The following is a 19225-nucleotide window of genomic DNA, read 5'->3' as shown; positions in this document are numbered from 1 at the left end:
ATTATTTAATATATTTTCATTAACATTTTAAAACTCTTATAATCTAGTTTTGTGTACCTCTTTTATTGTTCTTATTTAAGTATTAAATGCATGAGATAACAAACTACCTTTTGGTGTATCTTTTTTGATATTTAAAATGGTCATTAGGGCAGAGAACCGGCTGTTAAATTATTAGAATCCCACCACTGGCCTTACGTATTGTGGAAAGATGGTAGGCTGATGGATTTTTGAATTTGAGCTTCTGAAAGGAATGAACTAGAAAGACAGGTGATAGGTAGAGGGCAAGATGTATGAAATTAAGGTTCTGAAGGGGCTGTGGTTATTGAGACAAGGTCTAGGTGTGACTATGGGAGGGAGAGGAAGGGCAGGATCACTGGAAGAGACAAGGTCTAGGAACCAAGAGGCCAAGATGGTCTGAGGATCACCTACCTGGATATGGAACTCAACAAGAATGAGGACAGGAGCAGCATCAGAGACTGTGATCTGGGAGCTAAAATCATGGAGAAGTGAAGCATAGGGACCATCATCAACTGATGGCTAGATCAACAAAATATGGCATATCCATACAGTGGAATAATATTTGGCTACAAAAAGGAATGAAGTACACCGTATAACATGGGTGAACCTTGAAAACAATGCTAGGTAAAAGAAGCCAGACACAGCAGGTCACATATTAGATGATTCCACTTACATGAAATGATCAGAACTGACAAATTCCTAGAGACAGAAAGTAGGTTACTGGTTGCTAGGGGTTGAAGGGAAGTGACTATTAATGTTGTATATGGAGTTTCTCAAGGAGTGATGAAAATGTTCTGGAATTAGACAATGGTGATGGTTGCACAACTTTGTGACTATATTAAACAGCAGATCCACAACCCGCCCATGTCAACCCTTCCATGGCCCCCACCCTGATCCCATCCATCTTTTTCTTCAGCTGTTCCATTGAACTAGGCCTCCTGTCTTCCTGCTCCCACACCATGTCCCACAGTGTTTCCTACACCCACAGGACTCCTGTGAATACTGAGCCATACCAGGGCCCTCCCCTGCTCAGAACCCCCCTGTGGCTCCACCTCAAAGTCTAAGTTCTCCCCATGGCCCATGAGGACCCTCACAGATGGCCCCTTACCCCATCTCTCTGGCAGCTTACCATTTACTCCTCATTCACGCTACTCCAGCCACAAAGGCCTCTAGCAATTCCTGGAACACACCAAGCACATTTTTACAGCAGGGCCTTTGCAATGGCTGTACCTACTGCTTGAAGTCCTCTTCCCCCAGTATCCACATGACTTCCTCTCGCCTCCTGCAAGTCTTTGCTAAAATGTCACCCCTCAGTGAGACTTTCCCTGAATACCCTTTTGAGCTTAGCCAACTTCCCCCATACACTTCTCATCCTCCTTCCCTGTTTTATTTTCTTCATAGAATTTATCTTCTGATACAATGTTTTACTTGTTTTAGTATCATCCATCTCTTACTCTAGAATATAATGAGCAGAGAAGGGGAGTTCCTCTATTTTGGTCACCATTTTGTCCTAGGTGCTTCAAGTAGTGTTGGCTCAATAATCATCTGTTGAATGACTGAATGACCCCAGGGTAGGTCTTTATTTACTATATTTATTTATTTATTTATTTATTTATTTATTTATTTATTTATTTATTTTAGCTAGAGAGACAGAGATAGGGACAGACAGACAAGAAGGGAGAGAGATGAGAAGCATCAATTCCTCATTGCAGCACCTTAGTTTTTCACTGATTGCTTCCTCATATGTGTCTCGACAGGGGTGAGGGTGGGGGGCTACAGCAGACCAAGTGACCCCTTGCTCGAGCCAGCGACCTTGGGTTCAAGCTGGTGAGCCTTGCTCAAACCAGATGAGACCATGCTCAAGCTGGCGACCTCGGGGTTTCAAACCTGGGTCCTCCGCTTCCCAGTCCGATGCTGTATCCACTGTGCCACCATCTGGTCAGGCAGTGGCAGCACTTTAGTTATTCATTGATTGCTTTCTCATACATGCCTTGATGTGGGGTCGGGGGGCTCCAGTGGAGCCAGTGACCACTTGCTCAAGCCAGCAACCTTTGGGCTCAAGCCAGCGACCATGGGGTCACATCTATGATTCCACACTCCAGCCCGCGACCCTGAGCTTAAGCTGGATGGGCCTGTACTCAAGTTGGTGACCTCTGGGATTTGAACCTGGGTCCTGAGGGATCCAGGTTGACTCTCTATCCACTGCACCACCACTTAGTCAAGCGAGGGTAGGTCTTTAGGAAGATTAAAACCTACTCAGTTCTGGCCCCCAAAGAGCCCAGATATAGTAAGGAGACAGAAATTAAACAAATAATGTCCTGGCTGGGTAGTTCAGTTGGTCAGAGAATTGTCCTGACACACCAAGGTTGTGGGTTTGATTCCACATCAGGGCACATACAAGAATCAAAAAATGAGCCTGACCTGTGGTGGTGCAGTGGATAAACTTGGGCCTGAAATGCCAAGGTTACCAGTTCGAAACCCTGGGCTTCCCCGATCAAGGCACATACAACAAGCAAGCAATGAACAACTAACATGAAGCAACTGAGCCGATACTTCCCATTCCATGCTCCCTTTCTCTCTTGTCTCTATAAAATAAGTAAATAAAGTATTTTTTAAAAAAGAATCAACCAATGAATGCATAAATAAGTGGAACAACAAATTAATGTTTCTCTCTCTCTTTCCTTTCCTTTGTAAAAAAATAAAAAATTTCTAATTCTCTGCAGTATAAAAAGATTAATAAGTAGATATTTGCACATAGCAATAAGAGCAAAGAAGGAGATAAACAGGCCAAGATTGTAACTGTAAATGGGGGCTAACTAGGCTGGGGTGGTCAGGTGACAATTGAGCCAAGGTCTGTCAGATGAGGAGCAAAAATCTGGGAGAAGAGCACGCTAGGCAGAGGGAAGAGTCAGTGCAAAGTCAGGAATGAGCTTTGGGCATTTGATGAACAGAAGGGAAGCTAGAGTTTGTGCCATATCCAGAAAAGTTTGACCTGTGGTGGTGCAGTGGATAAAGTGTCAACCCAGAAAAGTTAGGCATGGATTTAGATAGGCCTACAAGGGTCAGATTATGCCTTGGAGGTATTAAGGAGATCCACTTGTTTTCAGACGGGGCCTAGCTGTGGTGATTTTTTCATCTGGTCTTTCTCCTCTCCTGGTCTCAGTTTTACAAAATCTGTGTAATGGGAGGAGGATTCTGCTGTCCTCTCTGTTTCCAGACTTCTCGGCACTTCTCAAGACCACTCTATGTGGCAGGTGCTATTTATTACCTTCTCTCTATTGGATGAGAAAACAGGGGGCCCAAAAAAGCTAAATCACTTTCCCAGGACCACAGAACTAATAAGTGCAGCCTTTGCGGGCACTCTGGCCCCAGGGACATTACCCTTAACCTCCAGTGCACATTGCAGCCCTATACCATAGAGGCACCGCAGAGCAGTTTTTTTTGTTTGTTTGTTTTTTGTATTTTTCTGAAGCTGGAAACGGGGAGAGACAGTCAGACAGACTCCCGCATGCGCCCGACCGGGATCCACCCGGCACGCCCACCAGGGGCAACGCTCTGCCCACCACGGGGCGATGCTCTGCCCCTCCGGGGTGTCGCTCTGTTGCGACCAGAGCCACTCTAGCGCCTGGGGCAGAGGCCAAGGAGCCATCCCCATCGCCCGGGCCATCTTTGCTCCAATGGAGCCTAGGCTGCGGGAGGGGAAGAGAGAGACAGAGAGGAAAGAGAGGGGGAGGGGTGGAGAAGCAAATGGGCGCTTCTCCTGTGTGCCCTAGGCCGGGAATCGAACCCGGGACTTCTGCACGCCAGGCCGATGCTCTACCACTGAGTCAACCGGCCAGGGCGAGCAGTGGTTATACATCGTTGGCAGCAGACAAATCTTGCTATGCCACTTACAAGATGTGGAATCCTAAGCTAGTCGCTTGTGTCCCTTGAGACCATTTGTACAATGTGCACCCCAACAGTTACCTCAAACAACAGAACACTTGACTAGCTATGAGGAATGAGGCATGATTCATGGTTTCTAAACGGAGTGACTTTCTAGGAAGAGGAGGAAGGGTTAAGGGGTTGGAGGTGTTTGGGGAAAAGGAAAGCGGAGCCCGAACGCAGAGGCCCTACTGTCTTCCCACACCTTTTGTGCGTTGTTTCCTCCAACCGTGGAGCAACCTTCGGTCTGGCTCCCACCAGCCCGCCCCCCCCCCCTTTTTTTTTCCAGGCTGAAAAGAGGTCGTGGTCCCTTTAAGGTCCGTCCCTCCCTCTCCCAAAACTTCCCAGTGTCTGCTCTCTTTCCGATTCCGGACGGCCGGCCAAGCTCGCCGCCGAGCTGGTAGGGGTTAGGGGCCAGGGGTCAGGGAGGGATGCGGGTGAATGGGTGGGAGGCGCAACCCGTCGCCAGTTGCCGCCGCCGGAGCGCAAGTGGGTTGAGGCAGAGGCCAGGAGCACGGGGATGCAAATACCGCGACCACACGGCCGCCAACCCTGGGAGCTCGGACAGCCGAGCAACCGGGAACTACTGCTCCCAGGACGGTTCTGCCGCGTCTGTCCATGCGCGCCGGCGCGAGGGGCGTTTGGGCCCGGCGCAGGGGCGGGGAGGGGAGGGACGCCCCCTCCCTCTCTTCCGCCATCGCATTCCTCTGACGTTTGGACCTCGCGACCCGCCCTTCTATGGGACGATCCCCGCCTCGAGCTAGACGTTCGGATCACGTGTTGAAGGCGCGGCACCGCCCCTCATATTGGTTCTACGGGCTTTTTTGGATCTTCCCGATGTGACTGGGACGTGGTTTAGATCCCTTTTAGCTCACTGCCAACTTTATTATTTTTCCCAAACCAGCGAACCCACCAGACCTGTCCCACGCTCTTAATGCCACTGACCTCATTTCAAACTTTGTTTTCACGAGGATCCCTATGTCGGGAAGCCCCCTTGCTCGTGGATGGAAAGGTTCCGGAGCGTATTTGGGAGGATCACCTGCGTTTCCCACGACTCCCATAGTTTTCTAAATGCAGTCTTCCTCCGCTCCCACTCCCACCCCAGCAGGCAGCCCCCTAAAGTTAGAGCTCTTAGGGCGCGATCCTGGATCAACCGGCCGCACCGCCCCCAGGTTCCCGCTGGTGGGAGTCGTTGGACCCTAGACTCAGGGAGCTCATTCTATATAGGGTGGCCCTTCGTCCCGGAGGAAGGACGGCTCGCTGACGCTTAGAACACCACAACGATAACGACTCCCGTTGGCAAAGCGCTAGCACTGGGCTAGTGCTGCACCATATGCCTGGATAGGGGGACTAGCCCCAAGGCGGTGCCTACCGCTCCCTCACTTATACACGACTTCCGTGCTAAGGGACAGTCATCCTACTGTGTGGACCTGCAGGTATCAGGGCTGTCCCGTGATAGCCACTGGCCGGGGTGATCAGAGGTTATCATGGGGGAGGAGAGCCCCAGGATTATGGGCTGGTAGGGACGACGAAAGTTTTTCAGAGTTAACGGAGACCCTACGGACAGAAGGAATCGTTTCTTGGCTCTGGCAGGAGGGGTAGTGTTAGGTGTAAGGGACTGCTCCGGCAAAGATCGAGAGGTGCGCGGCACATGCTTCCGCTTGAGCAAAGTGAAAGGAGTTATTGTGGCTTAATTTAGAGGTGGAGTGGTGAAATAACGCCAGAGAACTGCACAGGATCCTAAAAGTTTTATAGTGATGGAAACGGACAAATTTGGGTTAAAAAAAAAACCCGGCACTGTTAAGATTAAGGTGGAGGGGAATAAAGTAAGTGATGGGGACTGAGCTGCGCAGACAGTAGCTCCTCTATTTGGACTGGCTTTCGAGAACGGCACACAGCCACCACTCAGTAAAAACCCTAGGTGCTTGAGCCTTTCGCTAATTTAGAGGGTCGCCCCGTCCCCGAAAGCTCCGGAAAGTATATTTGCGCATGCGTTCTCGTCTCCGATCTTTTCCTAGACTGAGCCTAAGAGCGCCTATCGGTGCTTTTTCACCCAATCGGAGACCAGCAATGGTCCTTCTGGCGAGAAACGCAGAAGATGGGTATCTGCAGTAACCATTGGAAAGCGGCAAAAGGGAGGGGCTTCCTTGTCTTCTCGCGGAGTGGAGCGGAAGACGTCTTGTGACTGGAAGACTAAGAGCTTTCGGTTTGATGGATTAACAAAAGAAACCAATGAAAATGGGAAGGAGGCAGGGCTTTTCAGGAGCGTGGGGAGCGCCGTACCAGAAAGCCAACCTATCAAATTGGAGTTTATTTTAAGGCTGTAGGGTAGATGAAATGACTGGCAGAAAGTACTCGCCTATAACGAGTGTCTCAAACAAATGGAGGCGGGCCCTTCTGCAGAACCGAATGAGCTTTATCCAATAGAGGCTCAAGGCATGCGGAGGCTTCCTCCCCCCGCAACGAGACCAGTGGCTCCCCCTATCGGGTGGGGGCGGCGGGTGACGGGCGTGTCCCTCCCCCAATGAGAGGCGGGGGGAGGCGGGTTCTGCGCCGCCATGTCGCGGAGGCTGCTGCCCCGGGCGGAGAAGCGGCGTCGGCGGCTGGAGCAGAGGCAGCAGCCGGAGGAGCAGCGGAGGAGGCCAGGAGCGATGGTGAAGATGGCAGCGGCGGGCGGCGGAGGCGGCGGTGGCCGCTATTACGGCGGCGGCAGTGAGGGCGGCCGGGCCCCGAAGCGGCTCAAGACTGACAACGCCGGCGACCAGCACGGAGGCGGCGGCGGCGGAGGAGCCGGGGCGGCGGGCGGCGGCGGGGTGAGGCCAGAGCCCCACGCCCTGCTACGGCCTGGAAGGGAGGGAAATTTTCCCATCTTCAGGGTATTTCTTTGGAAGGGGGAGGCTCTGCGCACGCGTCCCTGCTCTCGCGCCGTTGACGGGAGGGGGGAGGGGCAGGCGTTGGACAAACGGCGGGGTTTGCGCGAGGACAGGCGCTTGCGTATGGGCGCTACTTAGATTGGGGAGCTCGCTCTGCGGGTGGCGTAGTGCGCAGGCGCCGCGGGTAGGTGGGGGTGGGGTGGGGCGGGCTTGCGGCCGGGACGGGTTTTTTCTACATTTTTTCTCCACTGGCCCCATGCGCAGGCGCACTTTTCCCGCCTGGGCCTCGTGGGCGGTTGCGGGGGGGCATCGCGGGAACGGGTGGGCGGTGGCCTTTTCCGCGCCTGAGAGGAATTCTGTCCGATCACTAATCTTTATAGCGCCATGGTTTGTCTCGATACGGAAATCGATATCAGGATAATTCCTCCTAGAACATATTACGTCGCCTATTTTGTGGACATTGAAAACCGGAAGAAAGACGTGAGAGGTCTTTTTAGCTTTTTGGGAGTTGAGCCGAGCTTTGGAACCATCGCAAGTTTGCTTATAATTTCCGGAGGTTAACTGTGTGCAAAGGGTTTGATGAACCAAAATGTTTCCTGTGAGTGGGCATTTTGGAACGAATGCAGTGTTTTTAGCCTTTTCCGAAAACACCACCAGTTGTTTTTTCTGGCTTGGAGCCTATTCCCTTTCCAAGTTCACAGTCTTTTTCCCGGTCAGCCATTTGCAGGGTTTTCCGGGGTTTAGTTGCGGTCTGTACTATGACTAATTAGTATTTTAATGTGTCAGGTCTTCTTTCTCACATTTTAAAGGTATCATGATTGAGTTTTCAACTACTCTGTGAGATAGGGTAAGGTATTACTATTTCTGACTTCCACAGATGAGGTAAATTCATTTAGGTAGTATAATTTAGGGAGGGGAGCAGCAGGGATTAGAACTCTGGGCTGTGGAACTACAAACCGCCGAACCTGGTAACCATCAGGCATGTTACTGTCTCCTGTTTGTGTGGTTCATTCCTGAAGTAGAACCCATTTCTGCTTGGTGGTTCACACAGGAGACTAGGCCCAGAGCCCAGGAGTGGTGGAGGAAGTTCCTTTCCTCCTGATTGTCAAAGGCTTCTGTCTTTGGGTGGAAGTTTCTCTTCTTTCTTAAAGACTTTTCTCACTCTGTTTTTATATAGTCTGGCCCAGGTAGTGTTTCCCAGCACAGATTTTAGTGGGAAAGTAAAAGACTGAAAGTAGCCAAGGTGGGCCTGGTTGCTATCGCTTCTGAGGCACTTACTCTTTTACCCTGATGTAACCCGGGAACGGGGGTGGGGAACAGTAATGCTTGGCTGTATGGTGGTTGTAGCTTGCTCTACTGGAGACAGGGCAAAGAAGTTGTGGATGCAAAGAGATTGCCTGATTCAGACTGCTGTAGAGAATTGTGTGAGCCTTTCCTGTCCGAGGTGTCCACTTTCTATGCCACTCTTTTCTCACATACCTTTGACCAGTGGAAAGAAACAGGTTCTGGGAGGAATGTAAGATAAGCGATCTGCTTGGTCCTCCATTTTGCCTTCCTTAGAAGCTACAACAAGAGGCATTGGATAAGGAGCCACCCACTCGGCCTCTGCTCTGCTGGCCCAGAATCCTTTTGGAGTGATGGGCTAAAAATTGCTGTCCCTTGTTGACTGATCTGTGTGTCCATCCAGGTGACATTCACCTGTCTTATCTGATGGATCCTCGACACAAAGACCAGTGGGCCACTGTCTTGCACAGCAGGAAATAAAACCTTATTGTTGCTTCCTTTCTCAGGAGAACTACGATGACCCTCACAAAACCCCTGCCTCCCCAGTTGTCCACATCAGGGGCCTGATTGACGGTGTGGTGGAAGCTGACCTTGTAGAGGCCTTGCAGGAATTTGGACCTATCAGGTACTCTATTCAGAGGCTAGGGGTTAAGTATATATGGAGAGGTCTACTCTTTGGTGTCCTATGTGTCACTGGTTTCTAGTTGGAGGTGACTTGTCTGATTTGATCTTGGGGCTCTGCTCTTGGGATTGGCCATTGTACTTTGGGCAGGTCATGGCAAGTTTCATGCCCGTTTGTCCTTTTTCTATTTTGTACCTTCTAATTGGCATTCTCTTATTTAGCAAGTATTGACTGAGTATGTGGCACATGCTAGGTACTGGAAATAGAGTAGTGAATAATTGTCCTGGATTCCTCCCAGACAGTTAACCAGACAGAGTGATTAGCACTGTGGTAGGGGAAGCTCAGAAGTCTATGGGAGGTATTTGGCTGAGTCCGGTGAGCAGAGATCAGGAAGGAAGTCTTCTCAGAGGAGGTAATACCAAAGCTACCACCTCTTTTGCCTGTCCTGACCCATATAACAAGGGGTGTTTGGGTCAGGAAACCATGATAGGGTGTGCCACCCAGGGAGGAGTCAGTTCACAGGAAATTGAAGGCCATTCTTGTCTCCATTATTCTGAGAGGATTAAATACCTGTGTTTTTTCTGCCAGCTATGTGGTCGTAATGCCTAAAAAGAGACAAGCGTTGGTGGAGTTTGAAGATGTGTTGGGGGCTTGCAATGCTGTGAACTACGCAGCCGACAACCAGATCTACATTGCTGGTCATGCAGCTTTCGTTAATTACTCTACCAGCCAGAAGATCTCCCGCCCTGGAGACTCGGATGACTCCCGGAGTGTCAACAGCGTGCTTCTCTTTACCATCCTTAACCCCATCTATTCCATTACTACGGTGTGTGCTAGTGGACGTCCCTATTAGGCGGCTCTGGGAGATCTCCTATCTTCCCTTTCTCTCTGTCCCCTTCCCTGAGCCAGAATGACCTACCAGTGTGCCTTTATTCTGCCCATCTTTGCCTTTACAGGATGTTCTTTACACTATCTGTAACCCTTGTGGTCCTGTCCAGAGAATTGTCATTTTCCGGAAGAATGGAGTCCAAGCCATGGTGGAATATCCTTTGCTAGGAAACAGGTGTTCTTTGGGGATGGGGATTCAGAGTTGGACAGGGCGCCATCCTTTTAATCAGCGTGTATCTACTAAATTCCTGCCATGTGCCTGATTCCTTTATAAAACTTGCAGTCTGATGGGAGGGACTGTTGGTGGACAGGTAATGAGATGTGTAAGTGCAGCATGTAAAGTGCTGTGAAGTGCTATGGGAAGGTCTCTGAGAAAGTGGTATTTTATTTTTATGCGGAGGTAGGAGTTGATGTTTAAGGTGGAGGAACCAGCTTCTGCAAGGATCTTCAGGTGGTTAGAAGCTTAGTGTTGGAGAAAGAGAACGACCTGACAACTGAAGAATAGCAGATGTGGGGGAGAGGGTTCGCTATGGACATTGAAAGAAGTTAATAGGTCATCCTCAACAATGGTGAATCTCGGGTCGGTGCAGTTGGAAGACACTGATAGACTTTCAGAGGACCATAATGTACTTTTCAGAGATTGTTCAAGCTCCATCAGAGCACAAGGGAGCCTGACCTGTGGTGGCAAAGTGGATAAAGCGTCAACCTGGAACGCTGAGGTCGCCAGTTTGAAGCCCTGCATTTGTTTGATCGAGGCACATATGGGAGTTGATGCTTCCTGCCCCTCCCCCTTCTTTCTCTCTCACTCACTCTTCTCTCTAAAATGAATAATAAAAATGTACAAGGGAGAGAATTGAGCTAAAGAAGAAGGTGGCTTGACCTGGAGTAGTGGCAGAGGAGGTTTGTGCTACCTGTGGATGGTGGGATGGGAGTACAGATCATGAAGGAACCCTGGCCAGTGACTGTTCACCTAGGGTAGCACTCCAGCCCGTCTTCATGCAAGTGGCTGGTGGCTATGACTGAACAGACCCCAAAACACATAGTGTAGTCTTTGGAAGTTAATAGGTTATCCACCTCAGACAGCTTGAAGTCTTGTCTGAAAAGCTTCTATGATGGGGCTTTCCTTAACTTTACTTACATTTGATTCTGTGCAGAGTGCCCAGCGGGCCAAGGCTTCGCTTAATGGGGCTGATATCTACTCTGGCTGTTGCACTCTGAAGATTGAATATGCGAAGGTAGGTCTGGGAAGTGACTGTCCCTAGTCAACCTCCAGGTGAACTGGGGTCTGGCTGATCCTAAGTTTTTTCTTGTTCCTACAGCCTACACGCTTGAACGTGTTCAAAAATGATCAGGATACTTGGGACTACACAAACCCAAACCTCAGTGGACAAGGTAATCCTGATGACCACTTTGTTCTAAACACACCTGCCTTGCCTTCACTTGACTAGTGCACTTCATAGAGCTGGGCTCAGGGTTATGTAATGCCATTGGGCTCCCTATAGACAAGGGAAGGCCTTGGGTCAGCTCTTAGAAAAGACACTTAAGTGGGAGAGGGTGAGTGAAGGCCCTCTTTGGGTTCTAGCTGCTATTTGGGGCCCTTTCATGCAGCTGAGGGTACAGAATCAACATAGAGGCCTGGATTGGGTGGGGAGCAGGGCCTCACTGAGCACTGTGCATGGTGGTGGCTTATATTCCAGTAGCAGCTCCCAAATAGATTCTGCTGCCTCCTTTCTAGGCGCCTACTTAGGGTCACTAACTCCATTCTCAGGCCAGCTATGGTCCTGCTCTCCTCTACTGAGGGTCTGCTTGGTGTGGGGTGGGGGTGTATGGGGGAGGCAAATTGGGGAGGTGGTGAAGGCTCCTGGGCCCTTAACAGCAGAGCCTTTGAGCAAGTTGGCCTTAAAGAGGTGAGACCCTGGATTGGAGCAGGGCGGACATGTCTTACCTCATTTGTAGAGGTGACTCATCTTCTCTGCAGGGGCCCCAAATGGACAACCCCCTTTCTAGAATCTGTCAAGAATGATTTGCCTTGGATAGGAGGGAGAGGTGGAGGATTGCCTTTGAAAAGCATCAGCACCGCCTCAGCAAGACTGTTCATCTCTGTGTCTGTCTGGGCCTGTACATTGGACTAGGCCGTGGGCTGAGGGAGGAGGCTGTTTGCTGACATCTCACAGGCGCTGGAAGGCCAGAGGCCCCCATTTCTAGCCAGGCCTGTCTTGCTCGTCCTTGAAGCTGGGAAGCAGTGGGCAGGGTGGGCTAGACTCTCCCCCGGACCCTCAAAGTGGGTACTGTGGGCCTGGCTGCTCCCTCCAGAGGCCAAAGGCAAATTGGTGACCAAGTGAATGTACCAGAGCGGGCAATGGCATTACATGACTGTTAACAAACATGGCAACCAACCATTTCTTCTCCAAGGAACATAAATAGAAGATGTACAGACCGGCAGGGGCTAGTGGCAGGGGCTGGCTGTGCATTGGTTTTGATGCCTCTCAGTTTTGGCTGTCCCAAGGCTGGGGGTCAAAAACGAGAGTTGATGAGGTAACCTGGAGTGAGGGCGGTGCTTCGCCACCCCCTCAGGAACCATACTTCAGCGGCTCTGCCTCTGCACATTGCTCACCAACACACAGGGTAGAAACCACTAGCTCTTCCTGGAGAGAACAGAACATGCAGCCTCCACCACGTCCCCAGAAACAGCCGCAGACTTGAGCTCACTACATCAAGAACACCACACCGCGCTCCAAGGAACAGCTACAAGCACAGAGGCAGACAGAGACAGAGAGAAAGAGACGCAACATGGCAGCAGACACTGCTTTTTTATTAAACATTTTTTTTTTAAAAAGGTCAAAATCCAAGCAAACTTGAACCCGAGAATGTACACAGAAGTAGGAAACACAGAGAACAGAGCTCCAGCCAGCCAGCGGCTCTCTTTTCGGAGAACGTTTCACAGACTGAAGTAGATTCCATGGGCCTCCAAGACAATAGGATCCTCTCCATTCCTCGCCATATGGGTTTTGTTTTGTATTTTAAGTCCTTTGGTTTGGGGAGGGCCTTCTTTTGTTTTGTTTTGGTATTTTTTTCCTGCAGTCAACAGCTGCCAACATAACCTGCACCAACTGGAGATCAGAAACCAAAAAAAATTAAACCACAACAAAAAATCAGAAAACCAAAACAGACCTAAAACCAGACAGCCAAACAGCTCAGAGGTACACAGTTACCTGCTGGTGGGTAACCAGGCGTGCTCCCAAGGCCAAAGCTCGGGCGTAGTGGGGCCACTGGCACACTTCATAACCAGGAGACACGCACATGGAGCGCTACACAGCCAGAAGCACCGCACTGCAGCACACTGTGAGGAGGTGACAACACGAAGGGACACTATCCACTTCATACACCTTTATTTTCCACTTTTCTGATATCTTCTGAGGACAAAACATCTGTGAGCCATTTTGATTTAATCAAAGCATTGACTGTTAAAACAATTCTTTAAAAAAAATTGTAGCGGATGTGTGCTGTAACTTGTATTTATGACTGTAAAACCATGTGATGCAGGGTCGCAGTGTATGTTTGATGGGACGCCATCTTTCAGAACTGTGCTAACTCACTGTTGAAGCGTCCAATGGTAAGAGAAAATGCAGATTTGTTTTTTGTGACAAATGGACATTGTACTCTGTACTTCTGCTGTAAGTAGCCCTATTCCATCTTTGTAATGACTTACTGAAAATGAAAGGCCGAGTGGCAGGAAAGGGCAGTGGTCTTGAGCCCTGAGTTTTGGAATCAGCCAGACCTGGGTTCAAATCCCAGCTCAGCCACTAACTTGCTTTGTGACCTTGAGCCAAAATGTCTTTTAACTGCTCAGTTAAAAAAATTTTAATTGCTCAGTTTTCTTATCTGTAAAATGGGGCTAAAATAGAACCTACCTCATAGGGTTGTTGTGAGGAATTTAAGAAGCCATGATGTCTGTAAAGCGCTTAGCACAGTGCCTGCCACTCAGGTGCTAAATTAATGATAGTGATTACGAGCTGGGCTTGGGGTGGATCTGCGCCTTTGTCTGGGTCTGAGAATGTTGATGCCTTGTACATGATTGCTCACATGAACTGAATCTGACTTCGCCCTGCTTGTCCTTTTCTCCAGCCCTCCTTGGGTTGGATGTGACTAGGTGGGAGGGTGATGGGTGTGGGGATTGAGAAAGAAAAGGCCTAGAGAGTGGAGTTTAGAGCTACTAGAACCTTTGGAGGAGGTCAGTTGGTATCGTTCTGTTCTTCTGTGGTTTTATTTATTTTTCGTTGTTTTGGGTTTTTGTTTGTTTTTGTTTTGCTCTAAATCTCCTCTCCCTTTATTGGGAGTTATTTTAGAAAGCTATTCTTGGCCCCTAGAAGCTCTTAGCTTCCATAACAGCTGCAAGTTCCCAAAAGGGCCCAAGAGCTGGGCTTCCCACAAGGGCCAAGGAAGATGACAGAGTTCCCAGAACTTGGCCTCTTCCTTCATAGAGAAAGGAAGGCAGGCCAGTTAGTATGGGGAGGCAGAGTGGGTTCCATCCTTGGGCTTCAGACCTACCCTGGGCCAGACCAGGGGAGGGTGGCCCCAGCAGCCCTTAAAAGATTGGGAGGGTTTGCAAACAGGCTTGCAGAAGCTAAGGAACTTAGAGCTTAGCCTCTAGTCAGGAGGGAAAGAATAAACTCCTACCAAACAAGGCTCTAACTGCTTTCTCTGTCCACAGGCGACCCTGGCAGCAATCCTAACAAACGCCAGAGGCAGCCCCCTCTTTTAGGAGATCACCCCGCAGAATATGGTGAGGGCAGGGGGTTCCCCTCCGTGGACTCCCGTGGCTCATGTGCCCCTGCCCGCCGCCCGCCACGCAAATTCTCACCCGCCCTCCCTCTCTTTCCTTCCCACCCCCCAGGAGGGCCCCACGGTGGGTACCACAGCCATTACCATGATGAGGGCTACGGGCCCCCCCCACCTCACTACGAAGGGAGAAGGATGGGCCCACCAGTGGGGGGTCACCGCCGGGGCCCAAGTCGCTACGGCCCCCAATATGGGCACCCCCCACCCCCTCCCCCACCACCCGAGTATGGCCCCCACGCTGACAGCCCTGTGCTCATGGTCTATGGCTTGGATCAATCTAAGATGAACTGTGACCGAGTCTTCAATGTCTTCTGCTTGTACGGCAATGTAGAGAAGGTGAGTTCTGCTAGGTCCACAGCTTTCTTTATAGACCTGGCAGGCCCCAGAGAGGCCCTGAACCTCATGGCTTGCCAGTCAGTGAAGAGGGTGAAAGAGCCAGAGGTTGCCTGGCTACAAGCAAGCCAATCCACAGAAGGTAATTTGCTTAATCAGGTGACCTGCTGCAGACAAGGTTTATTTAGTCCTTACTGTATATAGGTGTTTTGTCTGTTAAATTTTGAATTTTAAGTGTTAATGTGCTGGTAAATTTTAAGTGGTATAAAACTGGGACTGTCATATAAATAAGTACTGTACTAGTGCTTAAGAATACTATGACTTGTGAAATGTGTCCATTGTAAAGATCATTGTATAAGGGTTTTCTTCAGCTGATCTGGCAGCACAGCATTCTGCTAGGTTACTGTCCACCCAGGTGAGATGGTTTTCTTCTGTCGAACCTATCTGAAGCTTTGAGTTTGCAGCCTCTCTTGGGCTGTTAATAATAGTAGCCTGACCAGGCAGTGATATAGTGGATAAAGCGTCAGCCTGGGACACTGAGGACTCAGGTTTGAAACCCCAAAGGTTGCCAGCTTAAGCGAGAAGTTACTGGTACATATGAAAGCAATCAGTGAACAACTAAGGTGCCACAGCTGAGTTGATGCTTCTCATCTCTTTCCCTTCCTGTCACTCTCTCAAAAAATGTATGTGTGTGTGTGTGTATTACTTACAAAAATTAGGGGATATTTCAAAATGAATATGAAGCAATTAAAAAGCATTTGATTTTATTAAACAAGAACGTCAGAAAAACAAGTCGAAGAAAGTTTGATTATGCAAATGAGATGCAAAACCCAACTTTTATTGATGAAAATGCATTATACAAAAGGCTGAAAGTATTGGAGTCGCTGCATGTTCCCTGACCCCTTGATTTTTGTGAGCAGTGTATGCAGTATAACACATATACCATATATAGCATATATAATAATAGTAGCAGTAGGCCCTGGCTGGGTGCTCAGTTGGAGTGTTGTCCTGATATGCCAGGGTTGCAGGTTCCATCCCTGCAACCTGTATGGTCAGGGCACATACAGGAAGCAACCAATGAATGCACAACTAAGTAGAACCAGGTAGGTGTCTCTCTGTCCATCTCCCTCCTTTCCTCTCAATAAGTTTTTAAGAATTTAAAAAGTAGCAACTAATACATTTTAAGTAATCTTCCTATACCTAGACACTGTTAAAAGTGTTTTAAATGTTACCTAAAAAAAAGTAACTTTTTTTTTAAGGGATAGGAGGGGACATCAACTTCTGCATGTGCCCCCACCAGATCTACCTGGCAACCCTGTCTAGGGCCAATGCTCTAATCAGTTGAGCTATTTTTAGCACCTGAGGCTGCACTCAAACCAGTCAAGCCACTGGCTGGGTGGGGAAAGGGGGGGGGAGAAGCAGATGGTTGCTTCTCATGTGCCCTGACCTGAAATCAACCGAGGATGTTCATATTCCAGGCCACTGAGCCAATGGCCAAGGCCTGTAATTTGTTTAAATTTTTATATTTTATTTATTGGTTTTTAGAGAGAGAAGAAGGGGAGAGAGAAAAACATCAACCCATTGTTCACCCAGTTATTCATTCACTGATTTTTGTATCTGTCCTGACTAGGGATCAAACCTGCAACCATGGGTAATCAGGATGATCCTCTAATCTACTGAGCTAAATGGCTAGGGCTTTGTAATTTGTTTAATTTTCACAAGAATCATTAATGAGGAAAGTGAGGAAAATGAAGGCACAGAAGTGAGTTAACTTGCCTGGGTCCACATACCTTTTTGTGAAAGCAGAACTCGGAGCTAGATAGCCTGGCTTCAGAGCTATTTTTCAGTGTTTGGTTTTTTGGTTGTTTTACTGTAATGCACATAAAGAAATAGTTTATATCAGAACCCAGTACCTAGGTAAAAGTGTCTTTATTAACATATGTTTATGAGAAGAGCTGTTTGCTTTTTTACTATGGCTACTGTTTTCTGTTGTGCTTCTTTAAGTGACCCAGTTATGGGTCCTATGGTTAGTAAGACATTGCCAGGGTTCTGATGCCTATTTTGGGCTGAGTAGTTGCTATGGGCTAAGCATGCTTCTTTTTTTCTCCTGATTTCCCATTCATAAGACAGGATATGGAAGCAGAGGTTAACTTCTAATTTAGAAGGGGCAGGACAGAGGTCCCTTGCTGGGCAGTGTTTTTGACCATGGCTGTTCTCTCCAAGGTGAAATTCATGAAAAGCAAGCCGGGGGCTGCCATGGTGGAGATGGCTGATGGCTATGCTGTGGACCGGGCCATTACCCACCTCAACAACAACTTTATGTTTGGGCAAAAGCTGAAAGTCTGGTAGGTGCCAAATTCCTTGGAGTAGGATGCATTGGCAAGGGATGGAAGGAAAATGGCGCCTGCTCTGGACAGGGCCCAGCAGTGTAACGGTGAGGCAGAGGTGCTCACTTAGGCAGGAGTGGGTGTTCTGGGTGTGTTCCCAGGTTCTCTGAAGCAGTGGGAAAAAGTGTAGGCCTGTCCTCAGCTGTGGTGCAATGTCCCCTGAAGCATGTAGCACTTGCTCTTAGGAATGAGGCCACGACGATGGAGGGTTTGGGGGACAACATCTGGTCTGACAAAGGGCTCCTCTTCCTCCCCTAGTGTGTCTAAGCAACCAGCCATCATGCCTGGCCAGTCATATGGGCTAGAAGACGGGTCCTCCAGTTACAAAGACTTCAGTGAATCAAGGAACAATCGGTTCTCCACTCCAGAGCAGGCAGCCAAGAACCGCATCCAGCACCCTAGCAACGTGCTGCACTTCTTCAATGCCCCTCTGGAGGTGACCGAGGATAACTTCTTTGAGGTGTGTGCCATGGAAGTGGTCCCTCGCCATAGCCATTTATTCTTGTCTTTCAGCAAATGCCTATTGTTCTTCTGCCTGTCGGGTCCTGGGTTGGGTGCTGGGGATGACACCAGACTTCGAGCAGCAGTTTGCCAGGATTATAACATTTTTGGCAAGCTAGGATGGCTATACCTTTGCTGAAAAGATTCTGCCTGTCTGGGTGTTAAGACTGGTGATCAGAGTCCAGTCTCAAAATAATCATCTTTGTCGGGCTGGCCTCCAGGTGCCTAGTTAACATGAAGGGAGGGACCTGTTAAGGGTGAGTTAGAGGGAATTAAGGCAGAAAGTCTGACTGGCAGAGTTGGACTCTGATCCTTATATCTAGTTCATCAAACATTTACCTAGAGCCAACATCCTCAAATAGCAGCTGAAGATGGGGAATTTTTTTGGGTCATGGACACCTTAGTGTGTGCAGTAAAAGTTTAGAAACTTCTCTACAGAAAAATTAAGCATTTAGTCACACAGGGGCATAGTTTGCTTGAATTCTCCTGTGTGTTTCTGCATGTTTTCTGTCTTGCAGATCTGTGATGAGCTGGGAGTGAAGCGGCCATCTTCTGTGAAAGTATTCTCAGGCAAAAGTGAGTAAACTGCCCTGCCTCCCCCCTCGTGCCTTGGTTGTTGATGGGCAGGGCAGCTCCCTAGTTCCTGCAGGGGTCAACCTAAAACCTTTGCTTTCTGGTCAGGTGAACGCAGCTCTTCTGGTCTGCTGGAGTGGGAATCCAAGAGCGATGCCCTGGAGACTTTGGGCTTCCTGAACCATTACCAGATGAAAAACCCAAGTGAGTATCTGTGTGTCCTGCAGTCAGCCCCCCTGTGGCCTAATGGTTAGCTGGATTTAGGCCAGAGCTGTCCTCCTGTTATCAAGTTCGAACCCCAGAGATTTCCACAGTCTCTGGCACAGACAAGTGGGATGGACCTGGTCGCCAGGAGATCAGCCTTGATGTTTCCCATGGGAGGGCCAGCCTGGCTGCTTGCTGCCTCCCACTCTGCCAGCTGGGAGTTGCTCAGGCTTGTCCTCCCGCGAGCTGGCATTCTCAGTGTTAGAAGCGTGCAGTGACACCCAGCTATGTGAGTTGCGGAGGCTGGCTCAGCTAGGAACCAGGAAAGGAGCCATATTAGCCAGCACATAAAATTTGCCCTCCCTGTTCCAGGGTCAGGTTATTGTCCTGAGCCAACTACAGAACTAGGGATGGGGTTCCTCATGGAAGTGAAAGAAGGGAAGGAGAAGTGCCTTGTAGTGACCAGTTAGACCCCACAGTTGAACTGCAGAAAAAGATGTGTGCAAAACGAGGGGAGCTTGGTGCGGGATCCTCCAGAGATGAGCTCATCCAGACCTCTTTCTTCTTTGCAGATGGTCCATACCCTTACACCCTGAAATTGTGTTTCTCCACTGCTCAGCATGCCTCCTAATTCGGTGCTGAGGAAGAGTCCCATCTGAGCAGGAAAACATTTCTTTTCTTTATGCTGTTTTTTTTTTCCCCCCCAAAAAAAGTTTCTGTATTCCCTTTTGTTTTTTTTTAATGCTAGTTTAGTAGCGGCTTAACCATAATGAAAACCC

The 19225-nt window shown here is 49.2% G+C and overlaps 1 protein-coding gene across 7 annotated transcripts; it reads left to right on the top strand.

Moving 5' to 3' along the window:
- Positions 1 to 4293: 4293 nt before the first annotated feature.
- Positions 4294 to 19147, top strand: HNRNPL (heterogeneous nuclear ribonucleoprotein L). Of its 7 annotated transcripts, none has more exons than XM_066244216.1 (13): positions 6465 to 6818; positions 8606 to 8724; positions 9310 to 9547; positions 9678 to 9765; positions 10750 to 10844; positions 10929 to 11001; positions 14321 to 14392; positions 14504 to 14784; positions 17005 to 17126; positions 17427 to 17628; positions 18188 to 18245; positions 18351 to 18446; positions 19019 to 19147. In XM_066244216.1, exons 1-13 carry the CDS (start codon positions 6501 to 6503, stop codon positions 19075 to 19077), a joined length of 1821 nt encoding a protein of 606 aa, XP_066100313.1. In that variant the 5' UTR covers positions 6465 to 6500; the 3' UTR covers positions 19078 to 19147. The 7 variants fall into 7 exon arrangements, with proteins under 7 accessions (XP_066100316.1, XP_066100311.1, XP_066100313.1 ...); XM_066244220.1 differs by having other exon boundaries at positions 6467 to 6755; XM_066244219.1 differs by lacking the exon at positions 6465 to 6818 and adding an exon at positions 4294 to 4342 and having other exon boundaries at positions 14321 to 14784.
- Positions 19148 to 19225: the final 78 nt, after the last annotated feature.

Source organism: Saccopteryx bilineata, chromosome 9 (assembly GCF_036850765.1).
Source record: "Saccopteryx bilineata isolate mSacBil1 chromosome 9, mSacBil1_pri_phased_curated, whole genome shotgun sequence".
Lineage (NCBI taxonomy): Eukaryota > Metazoa > Chordata > Mammalia > Chiroptera > Emballonuridae > Saccopteryx > Saccopteryx bilineata.
Note: the sequence above shows the minus strand (reverse complement) of the source record. Positions and strands in the feature narration are given on the sequence as shown.

Coding starts and splice junctions, on each gene's coding strand:
- HNRNPL (XM_066244214.1), top strand. CDS start 6,501: ATGTCGCGGAGGCTGCTGCCCCGGGCGGAGAAGCGGCGTCGGCGGCTG. Junction 17,629..18,187: donor CCGAGGATAACTTCTTTGAG/GTGTGTGCCATG, acceptor TCTGTCTTGCAG/ATCTGTGATGAGCTGGGAGT. Junction 18,246..18,350: donor GAAAGTATTCTCAGGCAAAA/GTGAGTAAACTG, acceptor CTTTCTGGTCAG/GTGAACGCAGCTCTTCTGGT.